At 32.2% G+C, this 20,974-nt stretch overlaps 1 protein-coding gene across 1 annotated transcript; it reads right to left on the bottom strand.

Moving 5' to 3' along the window:
* Positions 1-884: 884 nt before the first annotated feature.
* LOC139892352 (uncharacterized) lies at positions 885-5,101 on the bottom strand. The gene is made up of 5 exons (XM_071875422.1): positions 4,972-5,101; positions 2,856-4,560; positions 1,885-2,077; positions 1,330-1,629; positions 885-1,211 (listed from the first exon to the last, which is right to left on the bottom strand). The coding sequence occupies exons 2-4, from the start codon at positions 4,412-4,414 to the stop codon at positions 1,489-1,491; spliced, it is 1,893 nt and encodes a 630-aa protein (XP_071731523.1). The 5' UTR covers positions 4,415-4,560; positions 4,972-5,101; the 3' UTR covers positions 885-1,211; positions 1,330-1,488.
* Positions 5,102-20,974: the final 15,873 nt, after the last annotated feature.

The following is a 20,974-nucleotide window of genomic DNA, read 5'->3' on the forward strand; positions in this document are numbered from 1 at the left end:
CCAACCGTTCGTGTTAAAAACTCAATCTAAATCCTAAATCTAAACCTAAACCCTAAATTTCTAAACCCTAATATCTAAACCCTAATATCTAAAACCTCAAAATACGCTCGAAAAACACGATAATTGTTATATATAAATTTTTCGACGTTTTCCCGTCAAAATAAAAACATTTATCACAAATTGTCTTTATTGAAATGTTCATATTTTCATCCAATCTATAATGTTGGTGAACAAAGTTTTTTCAAAAAACGAAAAAAAATAATTTTTTTTTGCTTCCCTCCGTTTCTCCCCAATTGGTTACTTCCCCTTGATCCTACCACTATATATGTGTTAGTGTGCGCGCGCGCGTTCGGGTGTGTGAAGTTGAATTTCAAAAAGTGCGCCTAGGCAGGAAACTGCATGTTGTCCTAGTAGCATCGAGGACCCCTCAAACCACGAGGTTGTGAGTTCAAAAGTTTCGTGTTAAGGTTGTGTGAGTTGTCGTTATAAAATACGCAAAGTACCTTGACCTTGTGGGCCAAGGCAAACTTGACCTTGTGGGGCGATGCCTTTGGCAACTTGTGTACTACAAGGAATTCTCTACTTTATATTAAGCTCTAATGGGCTAACTTTTTTAAGTCCGTAATTTAATATGAGACCATCTATACTAATCGTATCTCGAGTGTAAGTTCCTGACACTACTACATCATTCTAACATATGGGTAGAATATGATAGAAGCAGCTGCAACAACAGGTGTTTCATCCACGTGAGGGGCAGCCTTATCGCCTCGGCCTTGGGACCTTGGTCTCAGATCGCATATCGCCTTATTAAACCAAGCGCATGGAGTAACAGAAAAATATGATATACACAAATGAAATCGCGCCAGTAAAAATGAATACGGAAAATGTTATAGACAAATTGTCTAGTCGAGAAACTGTGAAAGTGAATTGAAAGAAAATCATAATCAAAACATGACTACTTCTAGTGCACAATTTCGTTAAATCTGCATGTCGATTGCTATTACACAATACATATTAACTGATAATACCTGAAAACTTAATTCTGGGCAGCAAATCCAGATTATACATCTTTCGCTATCCCAACACCCCGATCAAAGAAATTAAAACCCTAAATGGTAGCTTTATATTTCGCTGATTTGACTCCTCGGAGACATATAACATTTGAGAAATACTTTTTAGCCACTGTTCGTATTGAATTTGCCTTCAGTTAACTGTGTAAACAAAAGGTATATAACTTATCAAACAACCAAAAAACTGAAATATATGTATATTTCGGGCGTATGATCTACAACAAGATGCGTATAGATAAAAAAATGGAAAATTACTGACCTATTATGAAGATAATGGGTCAAACCCTAGTTGCAGAGATAAACCTCTAGACAAATTTTGAAGCAACTATATGAAGATGAAGCAAGTCTTCTATTGGGTGTTTGAATCATCATTTACGTCGAAGTGGAAAACGTCTTTTTCTATTTCTTTTAACGAGCCTCATCGTAAAAGAGAGGCCCTCTCGGGGTTCATAAGCAGTAAATGTTGCATGTCCGTTGGAAGTACATAAAAGACTGCCTGCAAGTCTCCTTTGAGTTTATGGCAGGTTGCTTCTGACTTATTAACACTGCCTTCAAATTGCTGCATGAGAATAACACGTTACATTTTATATCAGTAACAAACTGTGGGAAACACACAACACCTTAATCAGTGTTGCAGAACTCGGAAATACTCGGCGAGTACTCGGTTTTTGCAACTCGGGGAGTACTCAGAAAGTACTTGGTCAAACCCAGTCAAACTCTGCCAAAACTCGTGATCACTCGGAAAATCGGTAAACACTTGCATAACTATCTTAAAATTTGCAGAGTAATAATGAACAACAACAAAGAAATTTACCTGCATTTCAGCAAGAAGATGCCTTTCGATTGCATTAAATGTTTCAACAATTTCCAACTCGGATAATTTATTGATGAATACTTGTATGTTCGCGTTCATTCTTGCTTGTCTCCACAATCTATGTTGTTCTTGCTCAGCCACAGCTCGTCTCCTATGAAACCATGGCTTAAAGTTGTGCCCATTCATGAACCGCCTATATAGGTGTGGAACTTTTTAAAGTCAACACTCAATATATAAATTAATGTACCAATGTGTCTAGGTGGTAAGAAGTTGATGCTTCAGAAAACCATATCATAAAAAATAAAAGTAAATCAATTATTACCATAAAACATACTTGATGGTCATTCTTATAATTATCTTTTGGAGATCAAGTGCAAATTAAAAACCCTTGTAATCTGATTCATCGAAGTAATGGCCCACCATCGCTTTCATATCGCATGTTATAAGTTTAGTAGTTCTATTAGTGCACAGTGTTGTAAACGGCGTCCATCTCAGCTGACTGGTTGGTTTGGTGACTAGCCTATCCCGTTTCACCCAATAACATCTAATTAGTCGGTCAACGCTAAAAAGTCACCAAAGTCAATCAAAGTTGGTATGAGTCGTTAAAGTCAAGGTTAGTCAAAGCTAGGTCTAAATTTTAACTTTTTTATGCTTAGATTTTGTGTCCTATACATATGTTGATATATTTGTGCATGTCACTTCTTTCGCTTCTTAATTGTTCTCAACTGACCTTCACGTCATAAATTATGTAAATTTTCATATTGACTAAGAAATATAACTTACCGATGAAGATGTTGCATACATCGATGTCTTCTAAGTTAGGATTTCTAAGATGTCATATCGCTTGACATCCATAGGAATTAACTATTAACTATGATGATCATAATATACAAAATATTCCTAGACCTCATGATATACTTTTACTTTAATATAATAAAAGAACAGAAAATGAAAGACGTATTAAGTATTACCTATAGATGTCGAGCCAGTTAGATCTCATTCTCTTTGATAAAAATTTCCCGGGACCTCTAGTCGATAAGCTTCCAACGAACTCATCGGCATCAAAAGCAGATAAAGGAGGCGGATCGACAAATGGCGATGATCCAACGGACGGCGTATTAGCTCTAAAGTACGGCCCAAAAGGTGCTAAAAAGTTGGTCGTAAGCTCCAGAAAATGCCGACGCAATATCTCATTGTTAACAACCGACATCGATTCCTCTACCCTTGGTGACAGCCCTGCATCAACAAGTCTATTCAAAATAGACGTGTCGGGTTTCGTAATCGGAACGTAACTGCTCCAAACGGCTTCTTTATGTTCAGTCATGAGACAAAGTGGGCCATCTCTGCGCATTTTGACAGCACTTAATATATTCGATGGAGAAAATTTCTTCAAGTTTATTTGTGGAAGATTAAAGCCTTCGGGTCGACCCGAAAGTCTCCCGGTTGAGGCCCGGGAAGAAAACGCGAGTCGAGTAGAATTTGAAGCTGGACTACCAACCGACACTATGTGAGGCATGTTACGAAGCGATTTCAAGAAAAACAGATTTGTGACACCTAAAATTATTGGAGGGAAAGTATCGTTTTCTTGGAGTGAATTCAAATGTGCAAAGTACGGATCGTGTATCGTAAAATACGGCCTGAAATCGACACTAACGAAAAGTGGAGCAACCAAACTAACTAAACTTGCAACGGCTTCACAACATTGCGAAGGCGTTGGTGCGATAATTAAAATCGGCTCCCCAACAAGTAACAATTCCCATAATAACCAAAGCTGCAATAAAATCCCTTTAAATATCCCGAAAACGTCTGAATCATGAAAAAGTCCATGTGGGATTGACTGGTTTGTAGGAAGAAGTGGGGCCATGGATGAGGCTGACTCATCAAATGACACATCATCATCAAACGATAAGCTATGGACAGGTGGCAAGTTGACCTTAAGTATTGCATTTCCTATAGGAAGTTCCATGAGTTGACCAGGTAAAGGTGCAGACCATGTAGACATAGAAGCAGCAATACAATCTATAGCTTTTCTTCCGATATCGAAATACAACGGACCCATAATCTGTAACAGAGGTTTAAACAGACTCGAATATGGTTTATGTGATAAAATTACCACCGATTTTTGTTCACCCCCTCGTTTTAGTCTCTCATCATGCCTTTGTCTATTAAATACAAAACCATATAAATACTTAGAACCAGACCTTTTGTCAACGTGATTCAACTTTTTTGGTACTGTTTCGCTGTTGATAGATGAAAAACTCCCCCGCCTTTTAATTCTGAAGAAAAACATGCAGTCATGAATGCTTGATCTGTTATGGTGTTGGGAAACGGAATCGGGGAATGAACTGAAAGCGACATCGAGTTCCTCTTCGGGAGTAAGACAACCAGGTGGATAACACTCTTCGATAAGCTGACCCTGTTCGAGATCAAATCTAATTATGCAAAATGCTACAATCCATTTTTGCACAGAGTCCAGGTCAACGTTTGTATTCGGTTCTGTCCTTGCAGAAAACGATGGTGACCTGCTCATTGCCAGCTAACAAGATAAACAAAGCTATTCGCCTATTCTTTCAATATAGCGATTTCATATCCATCGTGATCATTATCAAATTCCAATTAACTTCTATAACAAACCACGTGGTATTTTCGGATTACAATCTTTAAAAGCTGTATAATCTGCAGCAAGTTTAGAAAAAATAACTTTAAAAAACTTAGGTATGCTTCAGTATTAGTACAAAATTTAACCAAATTTTCAACAAGACAAATCACATTCAGATTTTTAGCTATGGAGTTGACCTAATTTTTAACCAAATTAAAGACCTTTAACTCTAAAATCACTAAAAGAAGATAACAAATTAATGAAGAATACATTGGTCCAAATATGAAACTACTATATGATTCAGAGAATAAGATACAATATGCAGACATAAATTACTGAATTTAACAGGCTGTGTACTAGGGTTGCACTAACATATACAGAATGCACAAAATAGAACCTAAAAATGAAGAATTCATTGATCTACAAAATAATTCAAGTTACAAGGAATTAGGAATAAAAACATGGAGCATTGGCAGATCGTATATTACCTGATTTTGATTGACAATTAAATCTGGATCGTGCGAAAAAGAGATTAAATTTTGGAAAACAATTAAGTAGTGAGCTGAAGATCATGTAAGAAATTGGATAGGGTTTTTTTCAGGTGGAAGACAGATAGAGATACACACACTTTAACTGCAAATCATGAATCAATTCATTGATTTGATAATAACATAATATAATAATGTGTTTATTTCATGTTTCGAATGCGATGTGAATTTTTGACTGATTTTGAATGCAAAAGAAATGAAATCTGGAACAAGATTTGGGATTTGTGTTTGTTCTGCTTCAATTTAGTCGTCCTTTTTATTATTTATTATTAATTTTAATTATTAATTATTAATTATTATTATTATATTATTTTCTTTTTTATTTTTATTGCTAGGATATGTTTTTTCTTCGATTTTATTTAAATTTCTAGACAGGATAAATATAATTTATTTGAAACTGTTATAATTCAGTAGGCTTATAACTACCTTTAGTGGTTCTTGATTGTAGAAGGTATATAGAGATAGAGATACTGTAAAACGGAGAAAACAAAGGTTGAACAAAAGGTATGAGTAATTGGTTTTTATTTATAGAAAAATGTACAATGAGAGTTTGGTGGCATTTGGAATCTAGAGAGAGAGAGTGTTTTTGTTAACCAAAAAATACATACAATAAACTCTAACTCAACACACCTATTTATACTCAAAAAATATACTATGCAATATCTATAATAATAATAAAATTATCATCCAATTATTACTTTTATAACACTCCCCCTTGGATGATAATTTTATTAGTGAATAACTAGTACTGCCTCGTTAAAAACCTTGCTAAAGAAAACCCTTTGGGATAAAACTTTAGCTAAGGGAAAAAGAGTGCAGCATAGAGTTGACTCCCCCTCAAGTAGGCAACGCCTGAGTTGTTACATCTTCTGAACATGCCTCATGCCAATATTATGAACGTGTGTTCTGAAAATAGCAGTTGGAAGTGCTTTGGTGAAAAGGTCAGCAGAGTTTTTGCTGGACTGAACATATCTCATTTCAATCTGGTTGTCCTTAATGAGATTTTGAGTGTATGAGAAGAATCTAGGGGGTATGTGTTTTGTTCGGTCACTTTTGATATACCCTTCTTTCATCTGTGTTATGCAAGTTACATTATCTTCATAGATAGTTGTTGAACTTTTATTGCGTTCTAGTCCACAAGAATCAGTAATGAGTTGTGTCATTGATCCAACCAAAAACATTCCCGACTGGCTTCATGTAATGCAATTACTTCGGCATGATTTGATGATGTTGCAACAAGTGTTTGTTTTTGAGAACGCCATGATATTGCGGTACCTTCATTTAGGAATACATATCCATTTTGAGATTTAGCTTTATGTGGATCAGATAAATAACCTGCATCTGCATAACCAACCAAATCTTGTTTCGATTCGTTAGAATAAAATAATCCTAAATCAGTAGTTCCTCGAAGGTATCGAAATATGTGTTTGATCCCATTCCAGTGTCTTTTGGTAGGAGCTGAGCTGAACCTTGCCAACAAATTAACTGCAAAAGAAATGTCAGATCTTGTACAATTTGTAAGATACATAAGAGCTCCAATTGCACTAAGATATGGTACTTCTGGTCCTAGGATATCTTCATGATCTTCACAGGGAAGAAATGGATCAGTGTCAACATTAAGTGATCTAACAACCATAGGAGTACTTAATGGTTTTGCCTTGTCCATATTAAAACGTTTTAAAATCTTTTCAGTATATGTTGTTTGATGTACAAGTAAACCATTAGGAATATGTTCAATTTGTAAACCAAGGCAATACTTGGTTTTTCCGAGATCTTTCATTTCAAATTCTTTCTTTAGAAGTTGAATGGCTTCATGGATCTCTTTTTTTTTTTTTTTTTTTGGTACCTATGATATTAAGACCATTGACATAAATAACTACGATATATATCTGGTCATTGTTTTCATAATTAAAACACATGTGCAAATAAGTTTATATGTATACACTTTTCTTATCAAGTAATCACTTAATCCGTTATACTATTGTATCAACCCATATAAAAATCTTTGTGATTCAATGGAATACATTTCTTTAGGTTTTGCGTTAGATGTTTCTGATACCTTAAACCCTTCAGGTATATTCATATATATCACTATCAAGTGATCCATATAGATAAGTAGTAACAACATCCATGAGATGCATTTAAGTAACTACCAGGTTGATTAAGTATCTAATAAGTAATTGTATCCATTACATAAGGATAAGTTTTCCTCATAATTCATTTCTGGTCTTTGTGGGAAACCTTGAGTTACAAGTCTAGTTTTGCCTTGTATCTTCATTTGCACATTTCTTTTTCGGATAAAAATTCATTTATATCCCATACGTTTCACATCTTTAAAAGTGATAACGATTGATCCGAAAACTTTTCTTTTATTGAGTGATTCTAATTCAGCTCGTATTGCTCCTTTCTGTTGAGCGCAATCATGTCTATTTTGATATTCAATGACAGATTTTGGTTCCAGATCATCATCTTTATTCATGATGTCATTGTAACATTATATGAAAATATCTCATCAAGATTTTTCATTTCATTTCAGTTTCATAATATTGCATAATTTATTGCAATTTATGTATTTACATTTATCAATATCCTCTGCAGAAGGAGTATTGATTGTGGTTCTTGTTGAACACTTTCTTTTACCTCATTATCAGCTAATTTTTTTTTCGAGGATTTTTATCTTTGGAACCAATTGGTCTCCCACGTTTCTGCCGTAGCAAAGACTCATGAGTGACATTATTGCCAGCTTTTGTAATTTCAATTCTAGCTGAAGCATTTACTGCTGGTATATATGATTTAGTCACTTATTTTTTGTATCTTTAAATGCATAAAGTAATTAATTTGCAAGTTCTTGCATATGCATTATATTTGAACTTTCTTTTCGCATTCTTTTGTGCGATGATCAATATTCCTTAATTGATGTTCACACCATGAAACATCATTTTATTTATATTTCATTTCTCCCCCTAATATAGGGAACAATGTTTCATTAAAGTGACAATTGACAAAACTTGCTGTAAAAACATCACCCGTCATGGGTTCAATATATCTTATGATTGAAGATGTTTCATATCTAACATATATTTCAATCCTTCTTTGAGGAACCATTTGTTGTGGTTGTTCAATTAAAAATACACTGCACAATCAAATGTTCTAAGATGGAAAATATTTGGTCTCCACCAAAATTAAGTTGGTAATGGAGAATATTTATAACTTGCACTTGATTTAATGCGAATTAATGTCACATCATGTAAATTTACATGTCCCCATATAAATATTGAGAGTTTTGTACTCATTTCTAATTGTCTAGTTATTAGCTGTAAGCGTTTATCTATTGATTCAGCTAAACCAATTTTGTGTATGCACATGAGCAACTGGATGTTCAACAACAATCCTTGTAGACATATAATAATCATTAAAAGCTTGAGATGTTAACTCACCAGCATTATCAAGTCTCATCCTTTTAATGGTGTAATCAGAATAATGTATTCTTAATTTAACAATTTGTGCAAGAAACTTTGCAAATGCCATATTATGGCTTGATAACACACAAACATGAGACCATGCGTTAGATGCGTCTATTAGAAAAATGGTCCACATGATGGATGAATTGGTCCATATATATACCCTTGAATTCTTTCAAGAAACATTGGTGATTATTTCTCAATGTGCTTTTCATTAATCGCCATATGTGATTTTCATTAATCACCATATGTGTTTTTCGTTAATCACTATATGTGCTTTTCATTAATCACTATTTGTGCTTTTCATTAATCACCATATGTGATTTTCATTAATCACCATATGTGCTTTTCATCATATATCATTTTCACCGTATGCGCTTTTAATCATATGTGCTGCGCTTTTCGTCATATGCACTTTTCATTATATGCGCTTTTAATTATATGCGATGCGCTTTTCATCATATGCGCTTTTTATCATATGCGCTTTTAATCATATGCGCTGCGCTTTTCATCATATGCGCTTTTTATCATATGCGCTTTTAATCCTATGCGCTTTTCGGTGCTACATAGATATTTCTCATTTTCGATTATCATTGACTGATAATCATATCCATTATGATATATATCAGAGAAACTTAACAAATTTCTCTTTGATTTGGGAGAAAACAAGACATTGTTTACTAAAAAATTCGTACCATTTGGTAATATGAAATTTTGCCTTTTTCATTTCTTATATCAAGTTTGCAAGAGCTGATATAGTATTTATAATTCCTTCATTTGATTTAAATCAATGAAATATTTCTTAGATCTGATCATAGTGTGTATGTTACTACTATCTGCAATACATAGGTCTTTACCATTTAATTGATGTTGTATTTCTGCAGGATTCATACTAAAACTTCAAATAAGATATGCAAATAATGAGTTATATTTCAGCAAGATAATCAAATTATATTACCTGCAAACAAGTTATAATCTGAAGTACATAAAAGATAACACTTAATAAAACATATGCGTTATGGTCTAAAACCATTTATTTATGAATGATACATAAAAAAAACTAGGCATCTTAGAAAATTCAAACCATTCAAGTCTCAAGGTAGCTCAGGGTTAATTTAATCAAGATTTGTCAACAGATTCACTCTCGTTTTCTTTTCTTTTGGGACTTATTTGTAGAGCTAAACAAGATGTTCATGTATTCAAGAAATACTAGACTGGTGATCCACGTTACCAGATCATTAATAAGAATCTCCGGAATTCTTATAAGAGCGTCTACTAATATCTTTAATTTTATTCTTTCATGGATCACTGTTATTATTTTTTATTTTTTATTTTATTTTTTATTTTTTATTTATTTTTTTATTTTATTTTTTGATAATTAATATCGTATCTATCTTTGAGTATTTTCCATAATACACTTGGATTTTTGATCATATAATATGTAGATTCTAAGGACTCGTTAATATGTTTGCTAAGAAAAATACTTACTATTGCTTTCTCTTGTTCGGAATAATTGTTATTTTCATTCAGGGTTTCTAAATTACAGTTTGATTCGAGATGTTTTTCTACATTCATAACCCATGTTAAGTAGTTGTTCCCACTTGTTCTAAATGAGCAAATTTAAGCCTTTTCAAATTCGACATTTTCTATTATCATAAAGATGAATAACATAAATCATAATCATAATCAACTTCTATTCATAGACAAATAATAAAATGAAATTAGAATCATTTTAAATTCATAAGCAGCAAACAACAGAATAATGGTATGATTACAAATAATAAAACCACAAGGGCAGGATAGAATATAGGTTCACCCGGTGGTATATTAGCAACAATGATGATAGTTAATATGACCAATACAATAGGAAAAATCATCCTTGTGTGAATCATTTTTACAAAAACTTTTTGAGAGTAGTAATTTGAAAAATGAAGATTGATTTGTGAAAATGTGAAAACGGAGATGTTTATTTTATATTTGAAAAATATAGTTGTTGTAACGTCGTCAGTTGACGTTAACAACCGTTATGTATATATGACCGTTGTAACGTCGTTAGTTGACGTTAACGAATAAAGTCACTATATCAAAACGCGTATGAGTAATATAAAGGACAAGATTTTTTTCTTATTTTAACTTTTAAGATTTACTTTTAATAAAAATACAAACTACTTTTTCTTATTTTAACTTTTAAGATTTACTTTTAATAAAAATACAAACTACTTTTTCTTATTTTAACTTTTAAGATTTACTTTTAATAAAAATACAAACTACTTTTCTTATTTTAACTTTTAAGATTTACTTTTAATAAAAATACAAACTACTTTTCTTATTTTAACTTTTAAGATTTACTTTTAATAAAAATACAAACTACTTTTTCTTATTTTAACTTTTAAGATTTACTTTTAATAAAAATACAAACTATTTTTTCTTATTTTAACTTTTAAGATTTACTTTTAATAAAAATACAAACTATTTTTTCTTATTTTAACTTTTAAGATTTACTTTTAAGAATAAACATTAGTATGCATGAAATAAATAATGATTAATTGCATAAGTAATCATAAATGTTAGATAACATATAAAGACCCTATCGTATTCGTATTGATCGGAATTAATCTCGACCCATGGTACCGTGTTGTCAAATGACGTGTTGCGTACATAAAGTACCGTGTTGTCAAATGACGTGTTGCGTACAATCATGAGGTCTTATTAACATAAATATAAATGTTAGTGAAGTTAATAAGAGTCAGATTACAGAAAATATAATTCAGGCGGTATAACCGACCATATATAACTTAAATAACATAAATATAAATGTTAGTGAAGTTAATGAAAGTTAGATTACAGAAATATAATTCAGGCGGTATAACCGACCATATATAACTTAAATAACATAAATATAAATCTTAGTGAACATAACTGTAAATGTTAGTATACATAAATAAATGTTAGATAACATAAATGTAAATGTTAGTATACATAAATAAATGTTAGATAACATAAATGTAAATTAGGCGACAGTGTCGACCATATATCATTTAGGTGGTATAACCGACCATATATTAGTTAGGTGGCAGAGCCAACCATATTTAGTATAAATGTTGAGATAATCGTGCTGATAACGTGTTATAATTCAGTAGGCTTATAACTACCTTTAGTGGTTCTTGATTGTAGAAGGTATATAGAGATAGAGATACTGTAAAACGGAGAAAACAAAGGTTGAACAAAAGGTATGAGTAATTGGTTTTTATTTATAGAAAAATGTACAATGAGAGTTTGGTGGCATTTGGAATCTAGAGAGAGAGAGTGTTTTTGTTAACCAAAAAATACATACAATAAACTCTAACTCAACACACCTATTTATACTCAAAAAATATACTATGCAATATCTATAATAATAATAAAATTATCATCCAATTATTACTTTTATAACAGAAAATACATTTTGTTTTCAGTAAATTAATGTAATAAGTACGTTTACATTATACACTCTTATACTTAGGCTAATGATATTTCTTTCCACTTCATTTTTTTTCGTAGATATACACTCAAATGTCCTAATTTACCCTTAAATGCTTTCTTGACTTCAATGTCTCTTTAATGTTCAACGTGAGACTTTCTTTCTTTTGAGGCGAATCAGGTTCGGGTTCAAAAATAAATTGAGTAAAATGGTATAATGTTATCACTTCTTTTAAGAACGGGGGTTTTACATCGGGTCTCTTAAAAGTAAAAATCTAGCATTACTTGAAAAGTGGTGGTGGATGTTCAAAATCGAAACCAACGCACTTTGGTCAAAAGTTATTCGTAGCATTCACAGCTCAAGTGGCGGCTTATTGATGGGGAGTGACTCACCTCACTCCACTTCTATAGGCACTTGGTATAAAAAATTTTTGGCAGGAAAGGCAATTGACGAGTTAAACATCTCATTCAGCAACTCATTCGTTAAGACTATTGGAAACGATACGACAACATCTTTTTGGCACGAAATATGGATTTGAAATAGCAGGTTATGGATAGGTTCTCAAGGTTATTTAGACTAGAAGCTGCAAAAGACTGTCTGGTCAGGGATCGGCTTACGGGTAATGGTGTGACTGGCACATTTTTTTTTTAAAAAGTTAGATCCCATTAAAACGTTCATAATACATACCACCTCCAACTCTGTTTTAACCAAAAACATAGTATCGTAATGATACATTTAACAATTTATAATGACCCTTGGTACACAAAATACACATTACAAAAGCATTTGTAATAATAACACAATCACACGAAAAACGGGTTAATACACAATAACCCCAACTCGATACCAAGAGCATAATCCCGGGGACTACCAAATCCCCAATCCGCATCCAGATCTCCAAAAGCTACCCCATCGAGCCGAAACGCTCCTACGCATCTAGTCTAACAACTAGCTAGCTTCACAACACAGTACCTGTAAAAAGGTAAGCAACGAGAGGGGTAAGCATAAAGCTTAGTGAATGCAATAATTATACATATACATATATAATCTACTTACTTGCATACACTTACTCACATACCGCATACATGCTAGCAATATAATTAGCATACCATCTCAAGTATAAAGCTAATAACCTCCAATACCGCAACTAGCATAAACAATAGCATATACGCCAAAATATAATATGCTACACCACAATACTTACACAACCATATGGTTAACCATACGCGTGTCATGGTGATACCGGCTCTGTGGTTCACACCATACGCATTGTCATGATGCCACCGGCTCCGTGGTTCACATCACAACTCGAGTCATACTCTCGTTGAGGCGATACCGGCTCCGTGGTTCACACCTCAACTGTAGTGACCCGAACTTTTCCATGTTTATATATATTAAATGAAATTGATATTTATATGATTAAGTGTTTCCAACATGTTAAGCAATCAAACTTGTTAAGACGTGATTAATTGAAATAGGTTTCATATAGACAATTGACCACCCAAGTTGACCGGTGATTCACGAACGTTAAAACTTGTAAAAACTATATGATGACATATATATGATTATATATATAGTTAACATGATATTATGATAAGTAAGTATCTCATTAGGTATTTTAACAATGAGTTATATACATAAAATTGAGTTTATTGAATTAAGAAACTCGAAACGATATATATAACGATTATCGTTATAACAACGTCTTACTAAATACATATGAATCATATTAAGATATTGATACACTATGTTTAATCATGATAAATGATAAGTAAACATGTCATTAAGTGTATTAACAATGAACTACATATGTAAAAACAAGACTACTAACTTAATGATTTCGAAACGAGACATATATGTAACGATTATCGTTGTAACAACATTTACATGTATATATATCATACTTAGATATATTAATATATCATAATATCATGATAATGTAATAATTTAACATCTCTTTAGATATAATAAACAATGGGTTAACAACATTTAACAAGATCGTTAACCTAAAGGTTTCAAAACAACATATACATGTAACGACTAACGATGACTTAACGACTTAGTTAAAATGTATATACATGTAGTGTTTTAATATGTTTTCATACACTTTTGAAAGACTTCAAGACACTTATCAATGTACTTCTACTTAACAAAAATGCTTACAATTACATCCTCGTTCAGTTTCATCAACAATTCTACTCGTATGCACCCGTATTCGTACTCGTACAATACCTAGCTTCTAAATGTATTTACTATTGGTATATACACTCCAATGATCAGCTCTTAGCAGCCCATGTGAGTCACCTAACACATGTGGGAACCATCATTTGGCAACTAGCATGAAATATCTCATAAAATTATAAAAATATTAGTAATCATTCATGACTTATTTACATGTAAACAAAATTACACATCCTTTATATCTAATCCATATACCAATGACTAAAAACACCTACAAACACTTTCATTCTTCAATTTTCATCATATAATTGATCTCTCTCAAGTTCTATCTTCAAGTTCTAAGTGTTCTTCATAAATTCTATAAGTTCTAGTTTCATAAAATCAAGAATACTTCCAAGTTTGCTAGCTTACTTCCAATCTTGTAAAGTGATCATCCAACCTCAAGAAATCTTTCTTATTTATAGTAAGATATCTTTCTAATACAAGGTAATACTCATATTCAAACTTTGATTCAATTTCTATAACTATAACAATCTTATTTCGAGTGGAAATCTTACTTGAACTTGTTTTCGTGTCATGATTCTGCTTCAAGAACTTTCAAGCCATCCAAGGATCCTTTGAAGCTAGATCTACTTTTCTCATTTCCGGTAGGTTTATCCACAAAATCTGAGGTAGTAATGATGTTCATAACATCATTCGATTCATATATATAAAACTACCTTATTCGAAGGTTTAAACTTGAAATCACTAGAACATAGTTTAGTTAATTCTAAACTTGTTCGCAAACAAAAGTTAATCCTTCAAAATTGACTTTTAAAATCAACTAAACACATGTTATATATCTATATGATATGCTAACTTAATGATTTAAGACCTGGAAACACGAAAAACACCGTAAAACCGGACATACGCCGTCGTAGTAACACCGCGGGCTGTTTTGGGTTTGATAATTAAAAACTTTGATAAACTTTGATTTAAAAGTTGTTCTTCTGGAAAAATGATTTTTCTTATGAACATGAAACTATATCCAAAAATCATGGTTAAACTCAAAATGGAAGTATGTTTTTCAAAATGGTCATCAAGACGTCGTTCTTTCGACTGAAATGACTACCTCTTACAAAAACTACTTGTAACTTATATTTCCAACTATAAACCTATATTTTTTCTATTTAGATTCATAAAATATAGTTCAATATGAAACCATAGCAATTTGATTCACTCAAAACAGATTTAAAACGAAGAAGTTGTTGGTAAAACAAGATTGGATATTTTTTGATTGTTGTAGCTACGGGAAATATTGTAACAATTCTATACAAATCATATCCTAGCTAACTTGTATTGTATTATACATGTATTCTAATATATTATGTAATCTTGATATACCATAGACACGTATGCAAATGTTTTGACATATCATATCGACCCATCTATATATATTATTTGGAACAACCATAGACACTCTATATGCAGTAATGTTGGAGTTAGCTATACAGGGTTGAGGTTGATTTCAAATATATATATACTTTGAGTTGTGATCTAGCCTGAGACGTATATACATTGGGTCGTGGATTGGGTCAAGATAATATATATCAATCTATTTTCTGTACATCTAACTATGGACAAGTAGTTGTAGGTTACTAACGAGGACAGCTGACTTAATAAACTTAAAACATTAAAACGTATTAAAAATGTTGTAAATATATTTTGAACATACTTTGATATATATGTACATATTTGTTATAGGTTCGTGAATCGACCAGTGGCCAAGTCTTACTTCCCGACGAAGTAAAAATCTGTGAAAGTGAGTTATAGTCCCACTTTTAAAATCTAATATTTTGGGATGAGAATACATGCAAATTTATAAATGTTTTACGAAATAGACACAAGTAAATGAAACTACTTTATATGGGTGAATGATCAAGCCGAATATGCCCCTTTTTAGCTTAGTAGGCTAAGAATTTGGGAACATACCCCCAAATTGACGCGAATCCTAAAGATATATCTATCGAGCCCAACAAGCCCCATTCTGGAATTTGGAATGCTTTAGTACTTCGAAATTATCATGTCCGATGGGTGTCCCGGAATGATGGGGATATTCTATATGCATCTTGTTAATGTCGGTTACCAGGTGTTCATCGTATGAATGATTTTTATCTCTATGTATGGGATGTATTGAAATATGAAATCTTGTGGTCTGTTATTTCGACTGATAAATATATAGGTTAAACATATAACTCACTAACATTTTTGTTGACGTTTAAAGCATGTTTATTCTCAGGTGATTATTAAGAGCTTCTGCTGTTGCATACTAAAATAAGGACAAGATTTGGAGTCCATGCTTGTATGATATTATGTAAAAACTGCATTCAAGAAACTTATTTTTTGATGTAATATATTCTTATTGTAAACCATTATGTAATGGTCGTGTGTAAACGGTATATTTTAGATTATCATTATTTGATAATCTACGTAATGCTTTTTAAACCTTTATCGATAAAATAAAGGTTATGATTGTTTTAAAAATGAATGCAGTCTTTGAAAAACGTCTAATATAGAGGTCAAAACCTTGCGACGAAATCAATTAATATGGAACGTTTATAATCAATATGAACGGGACATTTCATCAACACTCGTGCTATAGTGTCACCGGCTCCGTGGTTCACACTAAAACACACGTACCTTAGTGCTACCGGCTCCGTGGTTCACACTACAATACACGTACCACGATGCTACCTGCTCCGTGGTTCACATCATAACTTGAGTCAAACTCACGCTAAGTCGCTACCTGCTCCATGGTTTACACCTCAACAACTCGTGATATAGTGCTACCGGCTCCGTGGTTCACACTACAACACACGTACCATGATGCTACATGCTCTGTGGTTCACATCACAGCACACTCGCACATACTATGGCACTTCCGGCTCCGTGGATCATGCCATAGCATACAAATAAATACACTACATACATACATGCTTAATTATTCCACTCACCTTGAAATGCCCGCACAAGTCATGTATAACATGATCTCCATCCTCAAATTCGAGCAAGTAACCACCTATATCACACATAGGTACAATATGCACATAAATAGCCATTCTTTAAAAGAGAACCCGACACAAACATCCCTTAGTCGAGGGTAAAACGACCCGTCCTAATCCATCCAGACGAAGTCCATATCGGTTATAAACGATTCATAATAGTTGATTACATCGCGAGGTACTTGACCTCTATATGATACATTTTATAAACATTGCATTCGTTTTTAAAAGACAAACTTGCTTTACATCGAAAGTTGACGGCATGCATATCATTTCTTAATATATCCAACTATAATTGACTTAATAATAATCTTGATGAACTCAATGACTCGAATGTAACGTCTTTTGAAATATGTCATGAATGACTCCAAGTGATATCCCTAAAATGAGCAAATGCACATCGGAAGATTTCTTTCATACCTGAGAATAAACATGCTTTAAAGTGTCAACCAAAAGGTTGGTGAGTTCATTAGTTTAATATAAATAATCATTTCCATCATTTTAATAGACCACAAGAATTTCATTTTCCAGTTCTCATAAATATACGTCCCATGCATAGAGACAAAAATCATTCATATGGATTGAACACCTGGTAACCGATATTAACAAGATGCATATAAGAATATCCCCTATCATTCCGGGAAAATCCTTCGGACATGATAAAAACAACATCGAAGTACTAAAGCATCCGGTACTTAGGTTGGGGTTCGTCGGGCCCATAGATCCATCTTTAGGATTCGCGTCAATTCGGGGTGCACTAATTCTCAAAATTAGTGATGTTCCCTAATTCTTAGGCTACCAAGCAAAAAGGGGCATATTCGGCTTCGATCATTCAACCATATAATGTATTTTCGATTACTTGTGTCTATTTCGTAAAACATTTATAAAAGCAGCGCATGTATTTGTGACAACACGTAAATTTCCGGCAAAATTTAAACAAAAATCTTTATATGATTTCATTTAACCTCGACTAATTACGACGACTCACGAACAATTATTTGTAAATAATTACGCATTAATTTGATATATTAATATTATTATTATTAATATCCTTTTTAAACAAGATATCAATAATTAATATCTTTATTATCAGTATTGTTATTAAGAAAAAAAAATATTGACAAATATTCTTGGAAAAGTAGTAAATCAATTTATTTATTTTAAAAAATATATATATAAAAAAATCCATAAAATAAATGATTTTTTTAATAAAATAAATAAATAAATAAATAAAATACTTTTTAATTAAAAATTATAATGAAAAACTATTTTTATTATTTTATTTTGTGCATTATCCCGTGACCTAACATTTAATACTTTTGAATTTTAAAATCCCATTAAAAATTAAAATATTTCTTTTTCTTTTAATTATTTTATTCTTTTTACCTAATTTTTTTAAAGTATAAATACCCCTCATTTCTCATTCAAACTCACACCAAAATTTCTCTCATTCTCTCTTTGAAGAATTACTACTAGTAAGTATTCTTTTCTTACTTTTTACTTTTTACTTTTAACTATTTACTTCGATTTTTTTTACCGAAACATGTAAATAATGTTATAAATTATATGCAATTAAAATTAAAATAAATAACATGTTATAATTAGTAATATATGTTATTAAAAATTATAAAAGTATTTTTATGAATTAATATATAGGAGTTATAATTAAAATCGAATTAATGAATATAAATGTATATACGCACCTAACGTGAAGGTTATAATTAAAGATAGCGTACAAAGACTACAAACATCACCGCTACTTGTGGCCTAGGGTGATCCTTGTTACCATTATGGGACGCTTGTGGATCTCGAATGCCAAGACTTAGATTCTGGTCAAGAGATCCTGGGCCGCTCGGTAACAATAGATCATTCGAGTAACTTGCATGTTAGCGACGAAGTTTGGGCGAGATTTTACAACATCTTTGTTAAGAATTATAACCCGAACATTCTTAAACTAGAAGCTTACTATAAGTGGAAGTTTTTCATAAATAGTAGGTTTCAAAAAATAGAAACTTTTGAGAAATAGGAACTTTTCTCGAAAACCGTCACTGTCAATATAGTTGCTATATTAATAAACATACTTTATGTCAAGTTAGACATTAACTAATCAAATGTTATACCTCAAGGTTGATATCCAGATCACTTACTCTAACGAGCCGCCAAAATCGCTATTGACGCGGTACGTTATCTACGGTCCCACAGCTAGGTTTCGACCTCTATATGATACGTTTTGATAAAACATTGCATTCATTTTTTTTAAATATACTTTCTATACATAGAAAGTTTACCAAAATATAGACATATCCCAAATATGTATGACAACTTATACAAAATGACTAAATCATCAATTTATTTAATAACAGATTATAACAATAATATTTGAATGCAATGTCTTTTTGAAAATATGGCATAAAAGACTCCATGCAGCACCTTGAGCAAATAGCAAGCAGACAGCGGAAGCACTTTTGAAAAACCTGAGAATAAACATGCTTTAAAAGTGTCAACCAAAAGGTTGGTGAGTTCATAGGTTTATAGTAACAACAGTTATCAATAGTTTCAATAGACCACAAGATTTCATAATTATAAACATAATACACTCGCAAGTGTATGTAAAGCATTCTAAGTGGTTGAGCACTTGGTAACCATACTTAACATTTAATCAACGTCGCATATTTCCTTTATTATGAAATCTCCCTACACTGTACCAAGTGTAGTAACGAAACGAAGTACTGTGCAACCGTTAAATACTGGTCATCCAGTCCGGTTGGGGTTGTCAGGCCCGATAAATCTATCAACAGGATTCGCGTTTACAATACCACATGTAAATAGTAGTTACCAAGCTACAGGGAAGTATGCCAGTGGTACAACTCAACGTAGAATATATTTTAAGTACTTGTGTCTATTTCGTAAATATTTATAAAAGCAGCGCATGTATTCTCAGCCCAAAAATATATATTGCAAAAGCAATTAAAAAGGGAGCAAATGAAACTCACCTTTGTAGCCCAATAAACAATTCACGTAGATGTAACCAATACTAGGAATGCAAGTAACCGTAGACCTCATCCTAAAGAATATATGTTGGTTAATAAATGTCTAACAAGCTAGGTCAGGTCATAGGGTTCGTATAGTCCTATTGCTCAAGTCCGACTCACAAATTTAGCAAAATCTAACAAAAGTCAAAAATAGTCAAATGTAAGTCAAACACAGTCAACATAGTCAACACAAGTCAACAATATCATAGTATAACTCAAGTTGGTCAAATAGTCAAACATAGCCACATAGGTCAAACTTAAGTTATCTATTTTTATATAACAAAAAAAATAATATTAATTACATATATGTATTTTTAGGTATTTTACAGCTGATTTTGGGTCCCACCAAAATCGATTTAATACCTGGGGTCGTGACCATTGAAAAGTATGTCGTCTCACCTTTCTATAGACAGTTTATTTGACAAAAACGGAGTTAAGGTTGAAAACTTATGACCTTGCGAAAACAGCTCCTCGATCATGAAATGCTGATTTTGCTGTTAAGAGTTCAAAATCAGCGACAATTGCCCATTTTTACGCTCGTTTTAAACCAGTTTAGACTCGACAAAATTACACATATAATATATCGTTTTAAAGCTTGTCGTAAAGACTTTCAATACTAATTAATAGTTTTTATCCAAACTTAACCGATTTCAAATTACGAGTCCGCAAAGTAGGTCCAAAAGTCATTTTTGACACTTTCACTAAAATAATAAAATTTTTCCATTGACAACTCAAATTCTAAACCATAATACCTGAGCATGTAAAAAT

This window comes from Rutidosis leptorrhynchoides, chromosome 2 (assembly GCF_046630445.1).
Source record: "Rutidosis leptorrhynchoides isolate AG116_Rl617_1_P2 chromosome 2, CSIRO_AGI_Rlap_v1, whole genome shotgun sequence".
Lineage (NCBI taxonomy): Eukaryota > Viridiplantae > Streptophyta > Magnoliopsida > Asterales > Asteraceae > Rutidosis > Rutidosis leptorrhynchoides.